This window comes from Vipera berus (assembly GCF_964194415.1).
Source record: "Vipera berus genome assembly, chromosome: 2".
Classification (NCBI taxonomy): domain Eukaryota; kingdom Metazoa; phylum Chordata; class Lepidosauria; order Squamata; family Viperidae; genus Vipera; species Vipera berus.
In genome coordinates, this window is record NC_138203.1 from 202,061,466 (window position 1) to 202,083,621 (window position 22,156).

At 39.6% G+C, this 22,156-nt stretch overlaps 1 protein-coding gene across 1 annotated transcript in view; it reads left to right on the forward strand.

Annotated features, from left to right (window-relative positions):
* The window catches only part of PCBD2 (pterin-4 alpha-carbinolamine dehydratase 2), a 40,647-nt gene that overhangs the window by 16,435 nt on the left and 2,056 nt on the right, over positions 1 to 22,156 (forward strand). The window contains exon 3 of the mRNA XM_081321470.1: positions 18,541 to 18,621. Within this exon, the coding sequence (XP_081177596.1) occupies positions 18,541 to 18,621 (81 nt within the window). The remainder of the gene's footprint in view (positions 1 to 18,540; positions 18,622 to 22,156) is intronic.

Consider the following 22,156-nt stretch of genomic DNA (forward strand, 5'->3'; position numbering starts at 1 on the left):
CTTCCTTAACAGAATGAAGCTCAAAGGAATATTTAATTACATAACTACCGGTACATGTGTTTATTAATCTTAGATACAGTATCTTACACAGGGTACCTTGAGAGTTTTGCATCAGAACAGTGATTTGAATTTGACACTTTTATGTGTAATATGGAGACTTATTCATACCCTATTTATATGGTCCTAAGACTTACACAGTTTATTTTTCCTTAGTGTGAAACATGAGCCAATTTATAATGGTTTATAAATTGTGGCTTCTTTCTTGGGATGGTTCTTCTCATTAAGCAAAACCAAATCAACCAAATCAATATATTATTAAAAGATAATCTATGTTAACCAGGCTTTTGTACCTGGTTTAACCAATTACAGATTATAAAGATGTTTATAGATTATTATTGATTTTTAAGGAATTTAAATGTGTGTTAAAACATTAATCAAATTTGAAGAATTTTTTTTAAAAAAGCTGCATCCATTTAAAACATTGTTTCTTTGGAAAACCAGTGGTTGGAAAATGGTTGGAAAAGAGTTGGAAAATTCTACCAATTCTACCATAAAGCTCATTAGCAACCTAAAGTATTCACAAGCTTCATGTAAAGATAAATCAATGGTTGTTGGAAGGACAACTTGATAGCAATGCAGGAAATTAGAATAAATGGCCTGAAAGCCTCTATTCTGTGTCATTCTATGACATTTGGGGGACTTTTGAACTTGTTTTTTTTTGTTGTTTAAATGAGGAAAAAGTCCTTCTAGCTGTCTATTGAAATAGTTTTTCATTCTCGGTTTATTTGAAAGGAATGGCGTATTTCTGAATGATAGATTTAATGTTCTGGATTTAACAGAGAAAATTTAACAGTTATTTATTTTAAAATTCACCTTTCAGCTTCTAACAGATGTTTGCAAATATCTCAGTAGTTGTTTTCTTACCCTTCCTCATTACATTCAGAAGAAAGCACATATGGTTGAGTCAGTTGCAGAATGAAGGCAGCTATTTATTCTTAATCTGAGCTGCTGAATACTTGTAAGATGACTTGATTAACTTACTAAAATTTGGACTTCTGCCATATCTGAAAAACCCATCAGTGTTTCTTCCATCTTTACTGTGCATTATATTCAGCTGCTTTGCTTCCACTGTGTAATATTGAATAATACTTCCATTGTCTCTGTTTTCCAGCAGTATCTCAACTGGACATTTAAACAAAGTTAAATATTTTGTCTTTTAGACTTAACAAGCACTTTGGAATAAATATCTGATATTTTATATATATCTTTTAACACAAATGCTGTGTCTAATTTTCATTAATCCCTGTCACTTACTTTCAAATGGTTGTCATGAACAAGTTAATAAAGATGATGTAGATTTTTTTTCTTTTTTCTTAAAAACATTATTTTTAAAAATCTACTTTGTAATTAAATGGATTCTGGCCAGTAAAAAGATATTGGAAGAGAGGGAGGGGGAGAGAGAGAGAGAAAACTGCAATTATACCTATTTTAAAAATTAACCATTACTTGCCAAAAGAACATCAAACCCACTTAGCGGACATCCGTTAATCCAGTGGTTAGCTGTTTCAGGCTTTAATGCACACTGTTTTACACGTTAACGGTTTTGAAGTTCCAGGCCACGGCTGACCTTTCACATCTGCTCCTTTCACAGTAGGAATCTCCACTTACAGCTTCCTGTCAGAGCAGATTACAATGACAAAGTGCAGAACTTCTGCTGGCTGCAATTTTGTTTTTGATCAAAATTATTTCTTTCACAAACAATCACGTTTGCTAAAATGTTACATCTGTTCTGCAAAACCACTGGCAGCACCACAGTTTATCAGTTGAGATCAACTACAGTTTTTCATTTTGAGTTTTCAGAAAGCTGTAAATCAGCCTTAGATATGTTTGCTAGAGCTCACCATTTTTGTTGTTTCCTGCCCTTTTGTGTTTCGATTTATTTGTTTTGGCAAGACCGAGAAAAACAACTTGCTGCTATGTCAAAGTAACATAAACATGTCTAAAAGTGGGGGTGATGGCGGTGAGGTGGATTATATTATTTTTTTTCCTTTTGAAGCTGAGGACGAATTCAAAGTTATAATTATATTATAATTATGATATATTCAAAATCTAATGAATTACAACTATAGTTCCTTGATTTTGTTTTTAATATTATCAAGATAAGGTCTCTATAAATAGTGATAACTAATACTCACCTATGATGATCAGAGACATTACATTTAACATACTCTTGTGTGTTGTTGTTATTTTTAATTTTTGGATGTTTTTCTTTGTGTGCTGATCTGAGGTGTTGGGAGTAGAACAGCACAGTAAATACTACCATTTGCAGTTTTTAAGAGGCATTTTTACTTATGGTTTGGGTCTATTTCCTTGAAGAAAATGCTACTTTAATAGTTAGAAATTGATTCAAGTTGGACAACTAGAGATGAATTAGAGTTGCTTTCTTCACAAAAACAACATACCGTATATACTTGAGTATAAGCCGACTCGAGTATAAGCCGAGACCCCCAATTTCACCCCCCAAAACTGGAAAAAGTTATTGACTCGAGTATAAGCCGATCCGCCGTTCTGCAAGCCTCTGCCGCCAGCAGAGGCTCGATCCGCCATTTTGCAAACCTGAATACACAGGAATACCCTGTGTGGCCGCGGCTCGTCGGCAGGTCTCCGTTCCTCCTGCCGACCTTTGGGGAGGTTTGGGCGCCTCCCCAAACCTCCCCAAACGTCGGCAGGTCTCCGTTCCTCCTGCCGACCTTTGGGGAGGTTTGGGCGCCTCCCCAAACCTCCCCAGGTCTCCGTTCCTCCTGCCGACCTTTGGGGAGGTTTGGGCGCCTCCCCAAACCTCGGAGGGTCTCCGTTCCTCCTGCCGACCTTTGGGGAGGTTTGGGCGCCTCCCCAAACCTCGGCAGGTCTCCGTTCCTCCTGCCGACCTTTGGGGAGGTTTGGGCGCCTCCCCAAACCTCCCCAAACCTCGGCAGGTCTCCGTTCCTCCTGCCGACCTTTGGGGAGGTTTGGGCGCCTCCCCAAACCTCGGCAGGTCTCCGTTCCTCCGCGCAGACCTGCCGACCTTTGGGGAGGTTTGGGCGCCTCCCCAAACGTCCCCAAACCTCGGCAGGTCTCCGTTCCTGTTTGGGGAGGTTTGGGCGCCTCCCCAAACCTCCCCAAACCTCGGCAGGTCTCCGTTCCTCCGCGCAGACCTGCCGACGTTTGGGGAGGTTTGGGCGCCTCCCCAAACCTCCCCAAACCTCGGCAGGTCTCCGTTCCTGTTTGGGGAGGTTTGGGCGCCTCCCCAAACCTCCCCAAACCTCGGCAGGTCTCCGTTCCTCCGCGCAGACCTGCCGACCTTTGGGGAGGTTTGGGCGCCTCCCCAAACGTCCCCAAACCTCGGCAGGTCTCCGTTCCTGTTTGGGGAGGTTTGGGCGCCTCCCCAAACCTCGGCAGGTCTCCGTTCCTCCGCGCAGACCTGCCGACCTTTGGGGAGGTTTGGGCGCCTCCCCAAACGTCCCCAAACCTCGGCAGGTCTCCGTTCCTGTTTGGGGAGGTTTGGGCGCCTCCCCAAACGTCCCCAAACCTCGGCAGGTCTCCGTTCCTCCGCGCAGACCTGCCGACGTTTGGGGAGGTTTGGGCGCCTCCCCAAACGTCCCCAAACCTCGGCAGGTCTCCGTTCCTGTTTGGGGAGGTTTGGGCGCCTCCCCAAACCTCCCCAAACCTCGGCAGGTCTCCGTTCCTCCGCGCAGACCTGCCGACCTTTGGGGAGGTTTGGGCGCCTCCCCAAACGTCCCCAAACCTCGGCAGGTCTCCGTTCCTGTTTGGGGAGGTTTGGGCGCCTCCCCAAACGTCCCCAAACCTCGGCAGGTCTCCGTTCCTCCGCGCAGACCTGCCGACCTTTGGGGAGGTTTGGGCGCCTCCCCAAACGTCCCCAAACCTCGGCAGGTCTCCGTTCCTGTTTGGGGAGGTTTGGGCGCCTCCCCAAACGTCCCCAAACCTCGGCAGGTCTCCGTTCCTCCGCGCAGACCTGCCGACCTTTGGGGAGGTTTGGGCGCCTCCCCAAACGTCCCCAAACCTCGGCAGGTCTCCGTTCCTGTTTGGGGAGGTTTGGGCGCCTCCCCAAACCTCCCCAAACCTCGGCAGGTCTCCGTTCCTCCGCGCAGACCTGCCGACCTTTGGGGAGGTTTGGGCGCCTCCCCAAACGTCCCCAAACCTCGGCAGGTCTCCGTTCCTGTTTGGGGAGGTTTGGGCGCCTCCCCAAACCTCGGCAGGTCTCCGTTCCTCCGCGCAGACCTGCCGACCTTTGGGGAGGTTTGGGCGCCTCCCCAAACGTCCCCAAACCTCGGCAGGTCTCCGTTCCTGTTTGGGGAGGTTTGGGCGCCTCCCCAAACGTCCCCAAACCTCGGCAGGTCTCCGTTCCTCCGCGCAGACCTGCCGACGTTTGGGGAGGTTTGGGCGCCTCCCCAAACGTCCCCAAACCTCGGCAGGTCTCCGTTCCTGTTTGGGGAGGTTTGGGCGCCTCCCCAAACGTCCCCAAACCTCGGCAGGTCTCCGTTCCTCCGCGCAGACCTGCCGACCTTTGGGGAGGTTTGGGCGCCTCCCCAAACGTCCCCAAACCTCGGCAGGTCTCCGTTCCTGTTTGGGGAGGTTTGGGCGCCTCCCCAAACGTCCCCAAACCTCGGCAGGTCTCCGTTCCTCCGCGCAGACCTGCCGACCTTTGGGGAGGTTTGGGCGCCTCCCCAAACGTCCCCAAACCTCGGCAGGTCTCCGTTCCTGTTTGGGGAGGTTTGGGCGCCTCCCCAAACCTCCCCAAACCTCGGCAGGTCTCCGTTCCTCCGCGCAGACCTGCCGACCTTTGGGGAGGTTTGGGCGCCTCCCCAAACGTCCCCAAACCTCGGCAGGTCTCCGTTCCTGTTTGGGGAGGTTTGGGCGCCTCCCCAAACCTCGGCAGGTCTCCGTTCCTCCGCGCAGACCTGCCGACCTTTGGGGAGGTTTGGGCGCCTCCCCAAACGTCCCCAAACCTCGGCAGGTCTCCGTTCCTGTTTGGGGAGGTTTGGGCGCCTCCCCAAACGTCCCCAAACCTCGGCAGGTCTCCGTTCCTCCGCGCAGACCTGCCGACGTTTGGGGAGGTTTGGGCGCCTCCCCAAACGTCCCCAAACCTCGGCAGGTCTCCGTTCCTGTTTGGGGAGGTTTGGGCGCCTCCCCAAACCTCGGCAGGTCTCCGTTCCTCCGCGCAGACCTGCCGACCTTTGGGGAGGTTTGGGCGCCTCCCCAAACGTCCCCAAACCTCGGCAGGTCTCCGTTCCTGTTTGGGGAGGTTTGGGCGCCTCCCCAAACGTCCCCAAACCTCGGCAGGTCTCCGTTCCTCCGCGCAGACCTGCCGACGTTTGGGGAGGTTTGGGCGCCTCCCCAAACGTCCCCAAACCTCGGCAGGTCTCCGTTCCTGTTTGGGGAGGTTTGGGCGCCTCCCCAAACCTCCCCAAACCTCGGCAGGTCTCCGTTCCTCCGCGCAGACCTGCCGACCTTTGGGGAGGTTTGGGCGCCTCCCCAAACGTCCCCAAACCTCGGCAGGTCTCCGTTCCTCCGCGCAGACCTGCCGACGTTTGGGGAGGTTTGGGGAGGCGCCCAAACCTCCCCAAAGGTCGGCAGGTCTGCGCGGAGGAACGGAGACCTGCCGAGGTTTGGGGAGGTTTGGGGAGGCGCCCAAACCTCCCCAAACAGGAACGGAGACCTGCCGAGGTTTGGGGAGGCGCCCAAACCTCCCCAAACGTCGGCAGGTCTGCGCGGAGGAACGGAGACCTGCCGAGGTTTGGGGAGGTTTGGGGAGGCGCCCAAACCTCCCCAAACAGGAACGGAGACCTGCCGAGGTTTGGGGACGTTTGGGGAGGCGCCCAAACCTCCCCAAAGGTCGGCAGGTCTGCGCGGAGGAACGGAGACCTGCCGAGGTTTGGGGAGGTTTGGGGAGGCGCCCAAACCTCCCCAAACAGGAACGGAGACCTGCCGAGGTTTGGGGACGTTTGGGGAGGCGCCCAAACCTCCCCAAAGGTCGGCAGGTCTGCGCGGAGGAACGGAGACCTGCCGAGGTTTGGGGAGGTTTGGGGAGGCGCCCAAACCTCCCCAAACAGGAACGGAGACCTGCCGAGGTTTGGGGACGTTTGGGGAGGCGCCCAAACCTCCCCAAAGGTCGGCAGGTCTGCGCGGAGGAACGGAGACCTGCCGAGGTTTGGGGAGGCGCCCAAACCTCCCCAAACAGGAACGGAGACCTGCCGAGGTTTGGGGACGTTTGGGGAGGCGCCCAAACCTCCCCAAAGGTCGGCAGGTCTGCGCGGAGGAACGGAGACCTTCCGAGGTTTGGGGAGGTTTGGGGAGGCGCCCAAACCTCCCCAAACAGGAACGGAGACCTGCCGAGGTTTGGGGACGTTTGGGGAGGCGCCCAAACCTCCCCAAAGGTCGGCAGGTCTGCGCGGAGGAACGGAGACCTGCCGAGGTTTGGGGAGGTTTGGGGAGGCGCCCAAACCTCCCCAAAGGTCGGCAGGAGGAACGGAGACCTGCCGAGGTTTGGGGACGTTTGGGGAGGCGCCCAAACCTCCCCAAAGGTCGGCAGGAGGAACGGAGACCTGCCGAGGTTTGGGGAGGTTTGGGGAGGCGCCCAAACCTCCCCAAAGGTCGGCAGGAGGAACGGAGACCTGCCGAGGTTTGGGGACGTTTGGGGAGGCGCCCAAACCTCCCCAAAGGTCGGCAGGAGGAACGGAGACCTGGGGAGGTTTGGGGAGGCGCCCAAACCTCCCCAAAGGTCGGCAGGAGGAACGGAGACCTGCCGAGGTTTGGGGAGGCGCCCAAACCTCCCCAAACGTCGGCAGGTCTGCGCGGAGGAACGGAGACCTGCCGAGGTTTGGGGAGGCGCCCAAACCTCCCCAAACGTCGGCAAGTCTCCGTTCCTCCGCGCCCTGCCTGCCTGCTTCTTTCCGCTGCGGAAAGAAGCAGGCAGGCAAGGCGCGGAGTTTGGGGAGGTGCGCGCGCACCTCCCCAAACCTCCCCAAACTTCGGCAGGTCTCGGACGGCGGTGGCTTGGGAGAGGTGCGGGCGATCCCGGAAGCACCAAAGCCTCGGCCGCGCACAAGTCCTCGGTAAGTTTTTTTGTTGACTGGAGTATAAGCCGAAGTGGAATTTTTCAGCCCAAAAAGTGGGCTGAAAAATTCGGCTTATACTCAAGTATATACGGTATTTCTTTAACTGATATCCTTTAATTTAAGTCGTATTTCTTAGTTTTCATTTGGCTTGCTATATATGTGGTTGATTATATTCACTTATTCAATTAAATATATTTTAGAATCTCAAAGAATGTTTTAGATTCCTGAACAATTGTAATTTTTTTATTTTAATTTCATTAATAAAATAGAGAAACAGTATATCATGCAGAATCTAGTCAATAGTGATAGAATCACAGCTTAAATATTTTACTTGAGTAATCAAACTGATAATATGTGGAACACAGAATGAATTAGTTACAGTTGTGTCCCAAGAAAATTGGTATAAAAATTAGTCATAACTTGCTTAAGAGTGATTGATTTTAGTGAACTAAATGCCTGAATCTTTGAATCCAATCAAAAATCTGTAAAGGTAATGAAATGTCTTTGTTTTGACTCTTCTTTCCACCTTACCTCCTAAGGCTCATCAGACTTTCCCTGTTTGTCTTGTATTATACAGGACACATCAATTTTTTTTATAAAAATTCTCATTTCAATTTAGATAGGATGCTAAAAAAAACTGTACAAAGAAACATCCTAAGAGAGACAGACAGATAGATTTCACTGAATATTTTTATGGATGCTAAAGAAGGAAAAACACACATACAATGCTGGGTTTGTCTAACTTTGCCTTTCCTGATTGCTTATTTTATTTGGATCTCATTTATTCTGAGATATAACTCATATATTTCATGCATTGTTTAAATATTAAGTTGCATCCCGATATATAGTAAACACATCCACTGAAATTAACAGGATTTAAGTTAGTTATAAACAATTTAATTAGAATGTGTTCCAGTCAGTCTAACCTAAGTATAGTCATAAATACACTAGGTTCACCTTGCCAAAAAGAAAACTCCAAGAAAACTTTGTGGACTTTTGTCTATAGTCATCAGGAGTAAAGATTGATTAAAGATTCTTATTTTAAAAACCTCACAGCACTTTACAGTTAAGAAATCAGCACTTAAATCTCAATTTACTACAGTTAAAATATAAATGATATAAAATTTTTAACAATTTAAAATAAGAAAGCAATTATAAAACTAGCCTTAGAAGAACAAGATTGTTCAGATGCTTGGAAAAATGAAAATATCTTGGCAAACAATTTATTAGTTATTTATTGAATAGATTTTTATCCCACATGTATTACTTTATAAGTAACTCTAGGTGGCAAACATACATAATACTCCTTCCTCCTCCTTTTTTTCCCCCACAGTGAGAGAGAGTGACTGGCTCAAAAGCACCCAGTTGGTGTTCATGTCTAAGGTGAGACTAGAACTCACAATCTCTTGGTTTTTGGGTAAGAACCTTAACCACTACAAAGTAGGTTTTTTTAAAATTAAGATAAATAAAAAAATAATGCATTTCCTCAGGTGCTTTGTTCCAACACAAGGAAAATCTTTATAGGTTAAAACCAGAACACTGAACTGGGAGCAGAAGTGAACTAAGAGCAGGAACTGATATGATGTGTTTATATTACCAATTCTAGAGAATTGTGTAGCCTGCTTAGATTTCTGAAATATCTTCAGAATGGCCCATGTAAAAAACATTGTCATAAATTGAAAGAGCTGTTATCAAGAGATGGATTATCATGGGGCTGTAGCTGGTGAATCACCATTCATCAGATTGTTTTGGGGGAATGGGGTGCCATCTAGAGCAAATTGAATACCACCCATCTGACAGAGAAACTATCTACTAACAATATCTGGCTTTTCTGAATTGAGCTTCAGTTCATTACAGAATCTGGAGAGTTTAGAATTTTAGAGATAGAATTTTCTTCCACTTCAATTTGAAATACCGTAGTCAGCCAGGATTAACAGTTAAATCGATTGGAACAAAAACCAATTCTAACCAGTGGCCATAAAGATGAATCCAAGTCTCTGTTGAGATTCTGTTGAGATCAAAACATAATACAATATTTTTTTGCACATAGGAAACTAATGGAAGAAATTTGCACTATATAGCTTCAAGTTAGCTTTAGTCTGTAAGTGTGAAAAGGTCATGGCACCTACGCATTCTACTAATTTATGGATTGGAATATGTTTTGGATAATTAAAGGTGGAAATAGAAAATTGGAAAATTTGTGCTTAGAATTCAGAATTGTGATTGGGAGTATGCTGCCTGAATGTAAATTCTGCAACCCCTTAACTTAACCTCTGGCCTGATGGAATGGAAATGGCTCGAAAGTATTTGTGTGAATAATTTGCCCCCAAATATGTTTGTCTATTTTCTTGATTGATATGCTTGATATTTTTCATATGCTTTTCATATAAATCCAAATGGATTGAATGTGTTTTATATCTGTCTCTTTATATTTTTGTCTGTATATTAGTACCTACCATAACTTTTGTAGGGCATTTTTAATGTTTTTTGTGGAGGAAGGGCAATATTACACTGAGAATATTGTACCTTAAGTAAATAAATTAAGCTTAATGTCTATTAGGTAAGCCCTACTGTCATGTACGTGAGATTGATGACTATATTAATTGAATAAATAAAAAAATATGCTATTCTGTTTTTCCCAGAATTCATTAATGAAATACCATATAATGTAAAACTATCTGAATTCATACCTGTTTTAAGATTGAGCTTAGAATAGTCTGGAATGATTAGAATAGATTTGGAGCATTTCCAGTAATGTCAGAATAGCTGATAATTTGAAATATTTTCTATACCTCTACCAAACAGGACTTAGTTAAAATCAACATAAAGTAATGTTTTGTTGTAACATATAGAATATTCTCATAAATAAGTCATGCAAAAGCTTTGTTCAAAAGCTTATACTGTAATCAGAAGAAGATCTCAAATGTTTTATTTTTCCTGGAAAGATGTAACAAAGCATCCCTTGGAGTTAATTATCCAGTAAACTTTGAACTGTATTTGTTTCAATTTAACACAGACTTCATTATGTAAAGCAACTGATTACGTGAACAGGTGCTTTCCTGCTTCGAACTTGGAAATTTATATTGGCAAACTCTGAGGTACAGTATTTTGGTTAGAAACTGAAAAGTCCATTTATTGTAACAAAAATACAAACATTCACCCATTTCTTGTATTTCTGAAGAAAAAGGTATCTTTATTTTCTGATTCTGATTCTAAGTGTAATGCATGATAACTAACATATGGAGAAATGAATGCCTTAAATGGCATGAGATACTCTGTGATCAGACTTAATGTTTGCATTTAGTTTTTTTTAAAGCTTCATCTGGTGTTTTTACTATTTTTCTATAAGAAAGTTTATTTTAAATGCTTTAAATAAGAATATAAACTAAAAAAACCCTTTCCTTGAATCTGGAAAATGTCTTGTTTTGAAGAAATGCAAATCATCATTTAAGAAAAATAAATATGTATTTGGGCAATAAACTTAAGGATGAGTATGATATGTCATAATAGTATTCTAGAAAATCTATTCATTTATTTAGCTTGCATGCCCTCCTGACTCCCAACAACTATGTGTGACTCTCCAAAATCAAAACAAGACAATTACAATAAAATCAGTTAAAAAGGAAGAAAAAAGATAATAATTGAGACTAATAGATGGAAACAAACAAAGGGGCTTCATTCTCCCTTGCCAAAAGTCTAGGGGAAGAGCCGTGTCTTCACAACTCTTCTAAACACCAGCAGAATTTAGGAGTTTAAAATGTGGGCAGGAAAACACAAACACAACCCCCCATATTTAGGTTCATTCAGATGTATCTTCAGAGAGCTGACCTTCAGATCATACCATACATTGTCTCAGTTTTATTAAAGACCATTTGGCATCATTGGCTGGAGATGGAGAAAAAGGAATGTTGTCTGAATAAAGCATTTGTATTCAAAGACTAACTGCATATGATGTTTGGTCTGTCTTTTACTTGAAATTGTTCATACTTCGCAAATTTCTTTTTTTGTTTTGTTTAGATGCTGTATTTTGTCAGGTATATCTAAATGATTGTGAGAATTGAATAGGTATATATAATTTATGGAATTTTATTTTATAAAGTAAAATATTCTAATCATTGCCAGTTGCTTTTTCTAGTGATAAAAGGAATTTACAATTCTTATGGTCTAAAATGGAACCAATATTTTTTCCAATAATAATAAAAAATAAAGTTATAATTGCAAAACATTCTTAAACATATTTCTCCCCACTTGACCATTTTCTCCACTACTTTGATATAAAATTGGTACTCATTTGCACTCTACCCAGTGCCAATTGTATGCTAATTTTTCTGCCTTAAATACCCGATTTCTGATTCACTGTTTTAAGTCACTGAGGGACCTGGTAAAATGTCTTATGGGAATGACATTGTTTGGATGGCCTTTGAAATATGTAGCTTCTAAAACTAACTGAGATTAAATTAGATTGATTTAAACTATTTTATTCTTCACTTAACTGATATTTTTTTCATAAATACTTGTAACCATTTAACCTACTTTTCCTTGAAACTCATGAAACTTTTGACATTATGTTAATACCTAAATGTAAAGATATTCCAGTGTGTAATAGTCAATTCTTCTTACCCACAGTTTGACTTGGCTGCATTTATTCTTCATTTCTTGAAAATTAGCAAATCATATGACAATAAACAGAAATGTCCTCAGTGAAGAGAAAAGGGGAAACTGTTGTTTATCTGGTCAGGTGGTTCAGATTAGCAGTGGTGCTGGTCTGTATTATGTTACTTTAAATCACAGTGTCCCAAAAGGACAGAAATTATGAAGATTGTTACAGTATGTTTCATCCAATGTAAGATCAACAAATTGGAATAATTTTATAGGAAAATCACAGCGTTTTGGCAAGACACTTGTTGAAGAATTTGATCTAACATGAAGTTTTGTTCACATTATTTGTTAATATGTAAAACATTGTTTGAATAACATATGAAGTGTAAACATTCTAAATATCAAAGGCAAGAATGGCTTTCACAAGATTACACAGAGTGGCAAAGTTCTTAAAATAGATCAGAGTTTGTGCTTTTGCTGTCAAAATGTTTGATACAGGGCTGACTAGCTAGTTTCTTCACCATAATAATTGTAAACAAGTTGGAAACCATAGCCTATAGATGTAGTAAAAAGGGTAAAGCCTTTTCTGCATAAGAAATAGAGTTTAAGGTTTAGGTTAGCTTAGATTACGTTAGCTTAGGTTCTGTCTGATCTTTCATTAGAAGTTAATTTATAGAATCTCTCTTATATAATATATGAATAAGCTATGAAAATAAGGTCACCATTAGAATGAAATAATTTCTATTTAGAGTCCAGAATGATTTAGTAGGTACAATAAGTATCTACAGTGAATTCACGATTAATTTGTATGTTCTTCTGAAAATGAAATGGAGATCACCATCACCCCCTATAGTTGGCAAAGACTAGCGGAGTAAAATATGCAGGGACTTCTTTATCTTTATACTTTACCTGAAAGTGAACCATTTAAAACGTAATCTACATGGAAGCTTGCAGAACCCATGTTTCCACAGTGGGCTAATTGTCTAGATCAGGGTTTCTTAAACATTTTGCTATTAGGACCCCTTTCCACTTTTAAAATTATAGAGGATCCCAAAAGAGGTCCTTTTATTTGCATTATTTTATATTTATCAATTTTTACCACATTATAATTGATGCATTCTTGGAATATTTATTTATTCAATGTACATGACTGCCCATCTGAACAAGAGACTTATGATTTAGCGAATCTAGTCAAATAATTATTAATATAATGCAAGAATATTAAAATAGCATAGTGTTAAACTAGATATTAACATAAATAAAATATTTTTCATTAAAATTTTATTTTTCATAAATAAAAATAGTAAGGATAAGAGTGAAAGTTTTAAATTTTTGCCAATATTTTCAATATCTGGCAAATAACTTTTATTTCTCAGAACCCTGAGAGGATCTTGGGGTACCCGGATGGGTCTTTGACCCCTCTTTTAGAAACACTGGTCTATATTATTGCCATTTCCTTATGTCTTTTGTGTTGGTCAAACATATCCATAATCTACCATTTTTAGTAATATGCAGCCCACTTGTATCTAGATGCAGAAATGGTACTGCCTATATAGTTTAAGGATATTTAATTAAAAACATTATAAAGCATCATAAACCAATTTAAAAATGCCTGTATAGAGGTTTGTGTAGAAAATAGGGTATTTCTGTATTTTTCATATTTTTCTTGATAATTTCCTAAAGCCATTCATTTGGTCTCTGTCCAGAAGAAAATAATGGAGAGTTTGAACCTTTGCTCTGCATAATACATTAACAATTCATTTCTGTTTAATATAATGTTTCTCTTATTTTCTGGATGTGGTCATTGAGTAGACCTAACACTGCTGAATCTCACTGACACATTTAAGTTGTATCTGATCATTATTTATAAAAGATTTATAGTACAGTGAATATAGTATATTTATTCCTACTACTGATACTAGGAATATTGTAAAATAGTGGTATTTTACAGTCTATCTGCCATTTATATAGAAACACATTTAATATTATTTTAATTAAGCTTAATTCCAGCAATATGTTTAATCACAGTAATTGTTAAGAATATTGTAAAGTTAGTTGAATCCAATTTTGTGAAAGATAACAATGAAATAAGTAACTTTCTAAACATAGTATAACCTTCAGAAGTTTTGTGATATTTTCTCAGAAACTTTACTAACCCTGAGATTGATTAGTATATGTTTCATATTTAATTAGATATAAAGTGGTGCAGTAATGCTAATATAGAAGTAGATGCATCATGATAGAACATATTTTAAGTAAAAATTATTCCGACATAGTATGCCTAAAGACTCATGATAATATACCACCAACTTAAATTATTTAGAAAATTATCAAGAAATTTAATCTTTGCTGTCAAAATTAACACTACCTGTTGGAAGCTACAAGTTAAGTAATATAGGATTAATGTTCTTTTGCCTGTTGAATGCTTAAACAAAATCAAGGAATGAATAATGAATAAATATTTATATTGTTACTATTTTTCTTTGAGAATTCTTTCTTTTAAAGAAATTACATAGCACTTTAGCTGAGTTCTTAGGTAATCTGTAATGAAAATATTGGGATCAAAAGGAAAGAGGAAGAGTTCGTACTTGAGTGTAGCAATGCAGAAATGTAAAGGAGTGTAGGAAAGATGCAAGCTGTACTATGTAAAATTTAAGGAACAAGATGTGCAAAAGGAAGAACTATTCTCAAGTTGGAAAGAATTCTTTGAGGAGGAGAAAAGGCTTGTTCTGGTGAGAGGTTAGTTTTGGAAGTAAACTACTAAGCTGAAAAAGTATAGCAATTGTGTTGGTCAAACTTCCTGAGAAAAATGTAATTGAATGCAAATTGTATAATACAAATGTGCAAATTGTATTTTTTTAGACAACCTATTCCTTTGCTACTGTAATAAGATTGTTCCAGAATGTTCTCCAAGACATTTTTTTAATTCTTAGGGGGAAAATGATCTTTAAGATGTAAGTTTATTCACTACTTGGTGCTCTTTTTCTACTGAATTATTTTAAGACCTGCTCAATGAGTTGGAAAAAAAAATCCAGATGTTAAAATATCCATGTTGTGGTAAGCTTAACAATAGTGCTGATATGAAGGTCAAGACCACGGTGCATATTTTTTAAAAATAAACAAAACACTTTCTAACATGAAGTGTTTCGCTTGCTGGTAAACAAAAACTTAGCAAAACTAATTTGACTACTACATACAATGTAGGCTTGACCATGATCTTGGCTCACAGACTGCTTAATAATATTCATTATTTTAAATTAAAGTTGAAGAATTGCAGACTCTTGCTCAAATTAAGATTGGTTGTGTTGCCGGAATCTAGTAATTACTTTAATTGATCACCAGATAGTTTCCTTGATCACCAATTACATCCAATTACTGATTATGTTTCAAGACGTGAAGAAATGTCCAAACTGATTATGTAATAATGTTTTCATATATAATCAATCCTAAATAGCTTTTTCCCCCATTTCCAATTGTATTTTATTAAAAAAAAGAAGGTTGTAAGCCTACAGATACAAAAGGTGATCCATAAACAATAAAGTTCTGATTTCATTTAATTAGCAAGGGAAGTATTTAGGAAGCTTAATGGAGATTGCTCTGCCAAAATTACTTCAACAGACCTGCTTTTCATTTTCTTGGTAAAAATATATATGTAAGGGGGAGACAGCTGTCCGGGTTTAAAGTGGACTGTAAAGGTATGAGTCTCTTAGGTGTACATATAAACCTGACTTCAGCAAGGTAAATTTTTACACTGTTTGAAATGTCTGCAAGATCCATAAAATATTTTAAAATGTCATAGAACCTTTGACCAAGAGTTCTTTTAAAAATTGTTGTAGTTAATAAATTGAGTGACATTAATATCTCATTGGGACTTTAATGTAATTAACTTTTTTTTTAGCTTGCATTCTGTGGTCTGTAAAATTAAATTTCCAAACACAAGGATAATCAAACTCCTAATACCGGTACTTAAAAAACAAACAAAATACCCCACTTGTTAGGCTACTACTGTTAAACCTTTGATTTGCTTATTGTGATTTACATCAACAATTTCCAATCTTTTCTTTTTGAGGACTATAATATTATCTAGGATTAGCAGCGTGGGTCTGTGGACAACATGACATGCATGATTCTCTTTGAGCAATATTGGGACCTAAACGTAGGATTGAAAAAACTAAGTAGCTTACAGGAACTTGCAAGGATGGAGTTTGGCATTCTTACCCAAAATCTCATAAGATATTGGTTGGAACCCCCAAACCTAGGGAGATTTAATAATCTCATGATATTTTTGCTCTTTATTATTTTTGGATGCCTATACTAGAGGCTAACTGCGTTGGCTTTGTTGATCACCAGTGGTCCCTGAACTAAGTGTGCCACCATTGGTCTTTTGAACAAAACTTTCTTTTTGTATAACTCTAATTGATAGTCGAAGCACTTTCTTCACCAGCATGGCTAACTACTCAAGCAAAGAGATTTCCGTGTTAAAATAAAGTTAGATAGATAGATAGATAGATAGATAGATAGATAGATAGATAGATAGATAGATAGATGATAGATAAATAGATAGATAGATAGATAGATAGATAGATAGATAGATAAAAATAAAATAAGTAAATGGGGATCTGTAGTGTAATATCTATCCTCACAATATTAGTGGAAATCTTAAGGCAGAGGAATATGGATTAAATTAATTAGTTCCCTAGACAGAAACTAAAGGTGCATTGCCCTCAATCCAAAGAACAATGGGAAAAATAGAAACTGACTTGTACTGTTGCTGGCAGTATCTTTCCAGTATCTCAAGCAGATACCATTTTTTATCGCTTACTGTCTAATCATTTTCCCCATAAATCCCAGGGTTAAGCAAGATTTAGTGTTAGGGCTATTGGCACACTAGATTTGTTGCTGACCATAGCAGACTTTCAGATAATTCCAATAGAGATTATTCCCAAATTTTATATTTCCAAACACATTTTTATTACCGGGAAAGCAGGTAGGGACGTTTTCTAATTAAACTATGTAATGTTTGCACCATAATTTATCATTTTCATGGGTCATAAGTAATGTTTTAGGGACTGAATTAAATATTGATAGTTATATGTTGGACAATATTCGTGGTTGAAAGTCAGCGGTAGTTAGTTATATGGTCAAGGAAAAACAACTTCCATGTTGTGACCAGTCATGTGATCAATCTCTGTTTATGGAATTTGGAGAAAAAAAGTTTGATACAGCTATAGGTAAGGATTTAATGGTATTACTCAAATGGTCGAACATTTTCAAATTTAAGTGAAAGGAAAAGTCCCTCAAATCAAGAATGAGGTTTGATGACTTCATAGACACATCCTTGTAGCTGTAGTTTGTAGTTGCAATTTACTATTGTCAACTTCTGTATTGATTGGTTGGTTGTTGTTTTTTTTTCTCAACTGTTACTGTGGATTTTCTTGGTGATCTCTCAAGCAAAGAACAGATACATTTTTGCCCTATCTATTAGAGCTGGCTTCCTTCCATCTCTTTGTAGACTAAAGACAATATAACTTCAAAATGCCGGGATTAATTTTGTAAATAATCTCACCAGTCTGATGCCTGCTTTGTTTTTAGTTGCTGTATTCATTAGGAGTTTTTTTTGAAATATGGAAGTTGATGTAGTTAATTATACTGAGAATTACTGATTATTTTGATTTTATCTTTTTTTTTGTATTGTATTGTAGTACTATAACCTGGAAGTGAGTTTACATGCACATCTAGTAAATAAATAATCACAATGGAAACATTAGTAAATTTCTTTTAAAGAGTAATAAAGTAAATGCTCTAAATTATACCATTCATTAAATTGCAGAATTGTAGAGAATGCCTTATTTTATCACAATTGAAAAGTGCGTAGTGTTTCAAAAATAGTTTCAAAACTATTTACAGTGGTTTGACGTTGAGATTTAATTCAAAATCAAGTGAACCAATGGTTGCAATTCTGTGATTCACTTGAGAGCAAATAATTTCAATTGCCAACATTTTGATAATTTGTACATGGAAAACTTTGTTGGAATAATTTGCTCTGATTGTAATGATTGCATTCATCTGACTGGTGAAGTGATTTGCAGAGTCATACTTCAGTCAGCAGAGGTAGAGAAAAAATACTGAAACTATTATGAACTATTATACTACTTCTTGATTATATGTTTAGTCAAAATTGCTGTCATAGGGTTGAACATGGTTTTTTCCCCCTGCAAACTTTTTATAACAAGACTTTAGTATATTGATGGATACATGCACTTTGAAAGATCATACTTAATGTATCACAGATTTATTGCTGTTAAAATAATCTTTCAATTAGGTTTTTAGTCTTATTTTGAGATCAGTTTGTTTGGTTTTAGCAAGGGAAAATCACTATATAATATTGGATTCTTGATACTTTAAGCACTTGTATACTGTGTAGATGCATGTAAACTATAGAATTTGTTTTGCACAAGACAAAAGTGGGTGAAATAGAGCACATACAATTTTGCTTTGTTTGATTTGAATCAAATCACACCGTTCTTAACTCAGATATTTTTCTTTATCTGCAGTGTAAGGATACAAATGCTTGCTTCATCAGACTTCTGTAACAATTTCTGAAATAATCTCTGTGACACACTTTCTTGGTATCATTCTCCATTACTAGTAAAATTTAACCAAGACTTTTCCCCCCCAGAACTACATGAACAGTATCAGGCCTACAATTGTTTGCTTTTTTTTTACTGTTACGTTTTGACACTTTTCCTTTCTTGCACATGCACAATATAATAAAATGCTTTATTTTAAGAATTACACATGCATTTAATCTTTTTTCTTTATGCAGGCCTTTGGTTTTATGACTCGGGTAGCTCTTCAGGCTGAAAAGATGAATCATCATCCTGAGTGGTTTAATGTGTACAATAAGGTAATGACCTAATATTAATGAACGAATAGTTTCTCTCTTTTCATTTGTGAATACCAGGCTCCAATTATATTTTAACCCCCCATAGATTAAAAATCAGAGCATTTGTCAGTCTCATTCTGTTTGTTGTAATCTTTTTCAAATTATGTCACCTTCATTCCCCCCATTTTTGCAATGATCGCTTGGTTCTATGTTCACCTTCCCTCATACAGCTGGGATTGGCTTATTGAAGTAATAGGAAATATCCATAAATTCTGTTTTACCAAACTTGAAAGTATGATAATCCTATATTCCAGGCAGTGGCAACTTCGTTATCTCAATACCTTTGTCATAGTGCAGAAAGAAACATAACACTGAAGCTCCACCCATTTGTGTGGTTGTGTGAATGTAGTGACACATGCAAGAAATGAGCAGGGCTTACATTGTGACATAACACTGCTTGTGTCACTCTGCCTCCCCCATCTCCCTTATGCTTTCTCCAGAAGTCATTTATTCTGGTTGTGCCTAACTTTTGTGGGCCATTCTTGACCTTTGAAATGTACACCAGGGCCTCACATCAGAAAGTAGTGGACAAAAAAAATCATTTTATTTACAATCATATTAAATTAAATTAGATTTAATTTAATATGATTGTAAATATGATTATGCTCCAAATGGTATTTAATTATTCCCCTTCTGCCATATATACATTTTAATTTGGCAGCAAATTTTTGAGATCTTAGGAACTGATATTAGGTATTTGTGACCCCTGTTGTTCAAACTTTCCAAGCTAGGAGCAGCAGATTTTTACTGGCTCTCCAGATTTATTAGCTCTTTCTTCTGACTCTAGAAGCAGGCCCTTTTAAAACTAAAGAAAAATAATAGTATTAGTTATTCCTGCTTTCTGATATTGCAAGTTAATATTCCAAATTACAAAGCCAAGAAATATTTTTGAGAATTCTAGATTTCTTGGTGTAGTTTCAAAATATATATTCAGATTAAGTAATAAAATAACATTTCTGAATGAGTATATTGGTCTCTAAGGAATCAACCCAAAGTTAAAATACTTTTAAGGATCTTGAAATTTTCATATGGATAGATAAACTCACAATTAGAATATTGTCAATTTTATTAACATTCTTAATGAGAAATTCTTGCTTTTAAATCTGTACTTAACATAATTTTAAACAAGATATTTTTGTGGCAACATATGCAGGGAGAAGTTTTGATAACAATTTCTATTCTAACGTGTGTATTTCTAGTTACTCCTGATACAGTTTTAATTTCTGAGAATTAAATATCTAGACTTAATCTTTTTCTCCTCCCCCAGTAGCTTGATGATACAAAGAAATTTAGCAAAGCAGAACATAGTGTTCTGCTGGAGATATCTGAATAATCCCTTGGATGAAACAGGAGTTGGTCTGCAAAGTATTGTCAGGCTCTTCATGTTTATTTTCAACTGAACAGTTTCTTGCTTGCAATTGGTTATAATCCAATGTTCTTGTGCAGTGAATATGTGCAAGTACTTTTTAAAGAAAATACAAGGCCAATTGGACAGTATCCACTGTTGAGCAAAGCAGCATTTGTATTATACCTGGGATACTTTCGATCTTCAGAAGCCCAAAGAAAGAAATCGGGTCCTTGGTAGTATGAATTCTGCCACTTCTGGGTTTGATAATAATAATAATAATAAGTAAGTTGGAAGGGACCTTGGAGGTCATCTAGTCCAACCCCCTGCTCAGGCAGGAAACCCTATACCATTTCAGGCAAATGGCTGTCCAGTCTCCTCTTAAAAACCTCCAGTGTTGGAGCATTCACCACTTCTGGAGGCAGGATGTTCCACTGGTTAATTGTTCTAACTGTCAGGAAGTTTCTCCTTAGTTCTAGGTTGCTTCTCTCCTTGACTAGTTTCTATCCGTTGCTTCTTGTCCTGCTTTCAGGTGCTTTGGAGAATAGCTTGACTCCCTCTTCTTTGTGGCAGCCCCTGAAATATTGGAACACTGCTATCATGTCACCCCGCACTCTTCTCTTCGTTAAACTACACATACCCAATTCCAGCAACCGTTCCCTATATGTTTTAGCCTCCAGTCCCCCAATCATCTTTGTTGCCCTTCTCTGTACCCTTTCTAGAGTCTCGACATCATTTTTACATCGTGGTGACCAAAACTGGATGCAGTATTCCAGGTGTGGCCTTACCAAGTCATTGTAAAGTGGTATTAGTACTTCACGTGATCTTGATTCTATCCCTCTGTTAATGCAGCCTAGCACTGTGTTGGCTTTTTTGGCAGCTGCAGCACACTGCTGGCTCATATTGAAGTGATTGTCCACTAGGACTCTGAGATCCCTCTCACAGTTACTACTATTGAGCAAGGTACCACCTATACTATACCTGTGCTTTTGATTTTTCCTGCCTAAATGTAGAACCTTACTTTTTTCACCATTGAATTTCATTTTGTTACATAGTGCCCAGTGTTCGAGTCTGTCCATATCCTCCTGTATCTTAAGCCTATCTTCTGGAGTATTGGCTATTCCTGCCAGCTTGGTGTCATCTGCAAATTTGATGAGTTCCCCTTCTATCCCCTCATCCAAATCGTTGATGAAGATGTTGAAGAGCACTGGGCCCAGAACAGAGCCCTGGGGCACCCCACTACACACTTCCTTCCATGTAGATGCAGTTCCATTGAGGACCACACACTGAGTATGGCCTGTTAGCCAGCTACATATCCATCTGGTGGTGATGCTATCTAACCCACATTTTTCTATCTTATCAAGTAGTAGGTTGTGATCTACTTTATCAAATGCCTTACTGAAGTCCAAGTAAATTATATCTACAGCATTCCTCTGGTCCACTAATTTTGTCACTTGGTCAAAGAATGTAATAAGATTTGTCTGGCATGATCTGTTTTTGACAAACCGATGTTGACTTTTACTGATGGCTTTGTTTGCATCAAGGTGTTTGCTGATTTGTTGTTTGATTATCTTTTCCAGAATCTTCCCAGGTATTGAGGTCAGGCTGATAGGTCTGTAGTTTCCTGGATCTATTTTTTCCCCTTTTTTGAAGATGGGAACTACATCAGCTCTCTTCCAGTCCTCTGGTAGTTCCCCAGTGCTCCAGGATCTTTGAAAAATATAGTTCAGTGGTTCTGAGATCTGTGGTCCTCCTGGCTTTTTTTTTGGATGTGAGGGGAGGGGGCATGAGCAGTAGGCTCCAGGGTTTAGATGTAATACCACTTGCCTTGAAAGAGGCAATACTCTGTCTTCTCCTGAAGAGGCTTTTCCTAGGTCTGGCTATCTTTCACAATGTTTATCAACTTTCCAACCTGTCCTTCCTTGTAAAAGTGGGTTAGAAAGTGACAGCAAATCAGCTACAGAGATCTTAAATGATGCAGGATTTTAGTCAGAATTCAGGACAAAACAGCCTTGATCACCTGGCTCAGTGACTTTTGCTGGGACCCTCAGTGGCATTCGTTGCCATCAACCATGGTACCCTTTGGGACCATGTCTGCAGGGATTGGGAATCTGGAACAGTTTTATGCTAATTCTTCTCCCTCCCAAGTGG